At 43.8% G+C, this 5,646-nt stretch overlaps 1 protein-coding gene across 1 annotated transcript; it reads left to right on the plus strand.

Annotated features, from left to right (window-relative positions):
- Positions 1–3,663: 3,663 nt before the first annotated feature.
- On the plus strand, positions 3,664–4,389 carry LOC308334493 (uncharacterized protein; the record flags this gene model as incomplete). Its single annotated transcript, XM_080791291.1, has 3 exons — positions 3,664–3,699; positions 3,799–4,005; positions 4,105–4,389. Exons 2-3 carry the CDS (start codon positions 3,835–3,837, stop codon positions 4,387–4,389), a joined length of 456 nt encoding a protein of 151 aa, XP_080647417.1. The 5' UTR covers positions 3,664–3,699; positions 3,799–3,834.
- Positions 4,390–5,646: the final 1,257 nt, after the last annotated feature.

Genomic DNA, 5,646 nt, shown 5'->3' on the forward strand with positions numbered 1-5,646 from the left:
GTGGAGGAGGAGGTGCCATGTGTATCCTTAAGTGAACATGAACTAAAGTGTGTGTGTGTGTGTGTGTGTGTGTGTGTGTGTGCGTGCGCTTTTGCTACCTTGTGGGGATCGAACTATGACTACACACCAACGACGTGGGGACCTGCATCCTTGTGGGCACCAAAATCCTGGTCCCCAGAAGGATTATCATTTAAATTGATAGAAAAACAGTTTCTAGTATTCCTAGGGCAAATTTATTTGGTTTTTAAAAAAGTGCCCACAGAGATAGAAAATCATGAAAAGTGTGTTAAAAGTGTGTTAATATGCTCCCCCTACTGACCAAAACTATGCAACTGCAGAAGTGTGTGAATTCAGGCATTTTCACACACCTATAGCCAATAATATGCCGTGCTGCCTATCACGTGTCACTTTAGCCAATCAGCGCGAGTTTAGCAGGTTACCGTACCGGTAAAAGGTGACACCCCCCAGTCTGCCTATCACGTGTCACTTTAGCCAATCAGCGCGAGTTTAGCAGGTTACAGTACCGGTAAAAGGTGACACCCCCCAGTCACACGTCACCCCCGCCAGCCTGAAGGCTCGTACGGTGTCACCGTCAAGGAAGCAGGAAGAAGGAGGCAGGAGGCAGGAGAAGAGAGAAGGTAACTTTTCGAACTATTTTGTAATTATCATAAGAATCGGATTGTTTTTGTACAGTTCAACTAACTATTACAATGCTTTAGTCCACAACTCGCCTGTGGTAAAACAGTAGAAACAATACCAATAAAGTTCCAAATAAAATAAGTATTTTATTATATTATTAAATGTATTATATTTTATATATACAGGCATCAAGCCTAAATCACTGTGGACTGGGTTTTTTTTTTTCTTGGACTGACTGTATTTTTTTTAATTTGATGTTGTGCAGGTCTGTCCATAGTGCACTCTTGGCTTTTCTTGCCTAGTAATACTAGTGTGAGCTAGACAATTTCGCGCAGCTGTGTTGAATTGCGTCTAATGAGCACCTCGATTGGAAACCTCTCCAGCAGATAGGTGGGGGGAGGGGGTGAATTTACTGCACTTGGTTGTAAGTAGCTATACTGCCTCGCTCACCCAAATTGTGTTGCCGTCGTTTCGTTTGGAGTAAAGGACAAACTTTCATCTTTGGTGCACGAGAAGAAAATTGTTATTCCAGTGACTGACTTCCTTTATTTTTTTCATAGGCTCATTCTCCGTCATGGCCCTGGAGAATGCTGCCAGTGACAACCGCTTCCAGGTAAAAGTGATTTTTATTCAGCTTCACAATAGCTTTGAATTGTTTGTAAGATGTTGTAAAACGCATTATAGAATGTGCGGCCACCTTCTTGTTTATAATTAAAGTTGGTAGACGAATGGTATACATTTATATATGCTCCTTTTTAAAAGACAAACTAAAAAGCAACATTTAACAATATAAATAAATTGTTGTAGGCTTAATCATCAATAAACAACGCATCGCATCTGCGCGTCTACAGTACCTAGTCCAAAACATAAATAAATCCAGTCCAGATCTGAGCAAGTTATACCTATAAAGCCACTGGACGCATGGGCTAAGCCTTTTTTTATTATTAAGGAAGATCAGCATGCATGTCACCGTACGTGTTCTGTTTGTTGACATTTCGCTGACGAGAAAACCCTCAAACATCGATAGCACATGGCTAACTTGATAGCCGTAACTACCGTGCCAGTGTGGGGACTCGAGGAGGAGGTTGAGGAGGAAGCGACAGCGGCTGTAAACGTTCTCCCTCCAGGCCAAATGGCCAATAATGGATTTAATAATGTAGGTCTCTGCATTGATACGATCGACATGTGTTAATCTCGTCTCGCTGTCAGCCTGTCACTCGCTTACGTTTTGACTACTGCAACGCTACCGTTGTAGGCTTGTCGCCAACTAGCCATTGAAATACAACAGAGAACGGGGACATTGAGGGGGCAGAAAACAGAGCCAGAGCGCTGTTCATGCAGCCTGAAGTGTGACAAGCTGGGCGGCGCAAATAAGAGCAATTTTAGGCATGTGTGCAACATCCCTACAGCTAACCAGTGCTAATGGATATGAACGCCTGGGCATTGTACGGCCCGTGAAAGATTACTTGATAATCCGAAAATAAAACATACTTTCTAATTACCTTATGGGTAAAAGCATCGCTTTTATTTAGGCGCATGCTTTGATTACCAAACTCCCTTGCAGGAGGACAAGTTAAATCCCATTATGCTTCATTGCTTTATTTAACCCGCCTCGCCAATAAAGTTAAGATGCTGCCGTATGGCGTTGTTGCGCCCAGAATGTTGCATGCTTCTGAAGTTCAGAAAGCTTGGGCGGTGCGCCGTGAGCTTGTGGATCGTCTGTTTTCGGCACACGAGTCGATCGACACCGTTGTACCACAAAGTAAATCTGGCAGAACGAACGTGCACACATCAACATACAGCGCCTGCCAGGCTGCCAAGTCTCAACAATACCATTACTGGTTGGCTTATTATTGTTTTCAGAACGTTATTGTTTAATGGTTGTGACTTAACACTCATCTCTCGATAGTAAGCAGCGCACCATGGGTTGTGAAAGTGGCACCTCCAGTGTCCTCTGAATGGAACTATTAAGAGAGCTACCTCTAATGTTCTCATTGTTAAAAGAAAATGCTAGTATTTACAGGACTTGTAACTTAAACAAAAACATAGTTTTCAACTGGGAAAGGAAACGTAGAAAGTAGAAAAATCACACCCATGTGAAGTGAGGGGTGATCTTATTGTACATCATCATGATGTAAAATAGTCACTCTGCCTATAATTTGGGTCAAATGTTTCACATTTAGTTTACCATTGCTTTGCCAAACAATGCCATTTACTGCTATTTATATAGAAATAAATTTGATATTATGCATAATTAAGTTCAGCCTTTTGGCCCGGCCCTCCAAAATATTTTCTGTTTCTCATTTGGCCCCTTGGGAAAAATAATTGCCCACCCCTGACGTATACCTATCTTAGCTAAATTAGCTTCCGCATGAAGGTGATGTCACACACAGCTCCTTGGAGTGTTTACTGCCCAACAAAATAATCCTGTTCTTATAAAGTTTATAAGAAGTGGAGAAGTCTTATAAAGTGGAGTAGGAGTATGTGGGGGTGACTGTGTGTGTTTTGTTTTTCAGTTTAATGTTGGAGTAGAAGTACTAGCAAGATGGACGGACTGTTGCGGAGGTGGTTAAATGCAAACCGGGTAGGATGTGAAAAGTCTCTTGAGTAGTTTTCATTTAGTTTTAGTCACATTTTAGTTACCTGGAATGTTTAGTCTAATTGCAGTCGACTAAATGTCATGCGATTTCTAGTCTACTATATCAACAGTTTATTTAGTCGACTAAATGTTTTTTGGCAGGCCTTGGTGGCGTCATAATGGCTGATTTTATACTTGCTGAAAATGGCAGATCTACAAGTTCACGTGTCGCGCTGTGACGTATTGTGAGATTGTAGATCTGCTATTTTCAGCATGCGACCAAGTGTAAAATGACTTATACTGGATCTCTTGTCCTCTCTTGCAGAAGGTGAAACCCATGTCTGCGGCTCTGCCCTCCACCTCCTCTGCGCCCGCCCAGTCCTGTGCCCGTCTCCCTTGACAACGAGACAACTGACAACCTGTTACAGCACAGTAGTGTTCTCCCAACCTCTCCGTCAGTGGCTTCTCCTCTCCTCACGAAGGTAACAGGGATTGTGTTCATAGTGTTATGATATCATTATTATTATTATTATATCATTATTCCTATACTAATCTTTGCTCTTGTCCTCTCTTCCCTGTAGATCATTCGACCAGCAAGTCGCCGCTCAACTGGCTGGATGACGCTGCCCCCATGCCCTCCAGTAGCCTCTTCTCTCTGGCCTCCACCTCCTCTGCGCCCGCCCAGTCCTGTGCCCGTCTCCCTTGACAACGAGACAACTGACAACCTGTTACAGCACAGTAGTGTTCTCCCAACCTCTCCGTCAGTGGCTTCTCCTCTCCTCACGAAGGTAACAGGGATTGTGTTCATAGTGTTATGATATCATTATTATTATTATTATATCATTATTCCTATACTAATCTTTGCTCTTGTCCTCTCTTCCCTGTAGATCATTCGACCAGCAAGTCGCCACTCAACTGGCTGGATGACGCTGCCCCCATGCCCTCCAGTAGCCTCTTCTCTCTGGCCTCCACCTCCTCTGCGCCCGCCCAGTCCTGTGCCCGTCTCCCTTGACAACGAGACAACTGACAACCTGTTACAGCACAATAGTCTTCCCCCCAGCCTGCCCCAAGATTTATCAGATGAAGATTTGGACACCGATCAGTCTTCTTTGGATGACAGAACGTCCAACTTTCGAGAGACTGGTAGTAACACCCAAAACGCTTGGGTGTAGTAACACCCAAAACGCTGTCCTTAGAGCCTCTGTGATTATTCCTGCTGTCGGAAACAAGAGGGTATAAAATACAGCGCTAGGGTTAAACGTTTGCTCTGAAAGAATATATATTCAAAGATTTGAGCCACATTTTCAAGAATTTTATAAAATGGCATATATATATATATACACACACACACAAGCTCATAGCTTTTCACAGCAGCACTATGAGCTTGTACATCTGCTATTTTTCAACAGCTAAAGTATAGCATAATGGATACAACACCAAAAGGGGTTAATACAGCAGAAACTCCATACCATTTGGATCAATGTGGATTTCGTCCAGGTTCTTCCCTTGGAGATCACCAACTCGTCCCTGCTCCATGGCAATCAGCACCTTGCTGATCCTCGCGAGCTGAAGGGTCTTCTCTGGTAACCTATAAAACTTGCTATGTACTCTGATGCTGTGTCCCATGAAATCAGCTAGCTGCCCCATCTCAGTTTCCCTAAGGTTCAGAACTGTGGACAGAGTTGCCAAATGTTTCCGCAGTTTGGTAGATGTAATTGCCTGTGGATTCTTGAGGCCACACAGATTGCTGTACTCTCGGAGAAGAGCACTCGAGCGATAGAAAGACATGGCGCCTGGTACGGCGAATAGATAGCGGTTATCGTCGAGGACGCCACATTCCTTTCTGCATTCACAGAGACAGACAAGTGATTCCAACATTGACGGACTTAGGAGAATGGGCACCATCCTGCCATTCTTTCCTCTAGTTTCAATTCTGGAGAAGTGACTGCACAGCTTTATCTCAAACTCAGAGAGAGCGTAGTTGATGTCCTCATGAGTGGATGATTTGTCTCTTGACAAGAATGATGTGAGCTGAACTTTGTTCGTCTTCCCTTGTCTGCGACGGTTGAAAAGCAGAACCAGAGCTTGAGTGACCTTGGACAGTTTCTTCCAGTTCTCCATCGACGACGTAGACTTGAGGTCCTCAATGTACTGGTGCTGCTTCTCCTGCAGGAAGTCGTGTAACTTTTTGACATCTTCTGTCAGAGGCAGGACCAGAGGGTTATTCAACTTTCCCTCCAACAGGGTCTCCTGACATTTATTGGAAATCTCCTCATTCCATTTTGCGTGGTAGATCCTTTGGAAGTTTTGTGCTTCTTCCGCTGCCTTTTTGTCACCTTGAATGAGAGCACGACTCTCCAGAAGCATAGCGATTTTCTTGAGGCTGAATCCAAGTTTCACTGGAAGACTGATAGATTTCTCTTTTCTCG

Source organism: Protomyctophum bolini, assembly GCF_963924005.1.
Source record: "Protomyctophum bolini genome assembly, chromosome: 2".
In the NCBI taxonomy this organism is placed as follows: Eukaryota; Metazoa; Chordata; class Actinopteri; order Myctophiformes; family Myctophidae; genus Protomyctophum; species Protomyctophum bolini.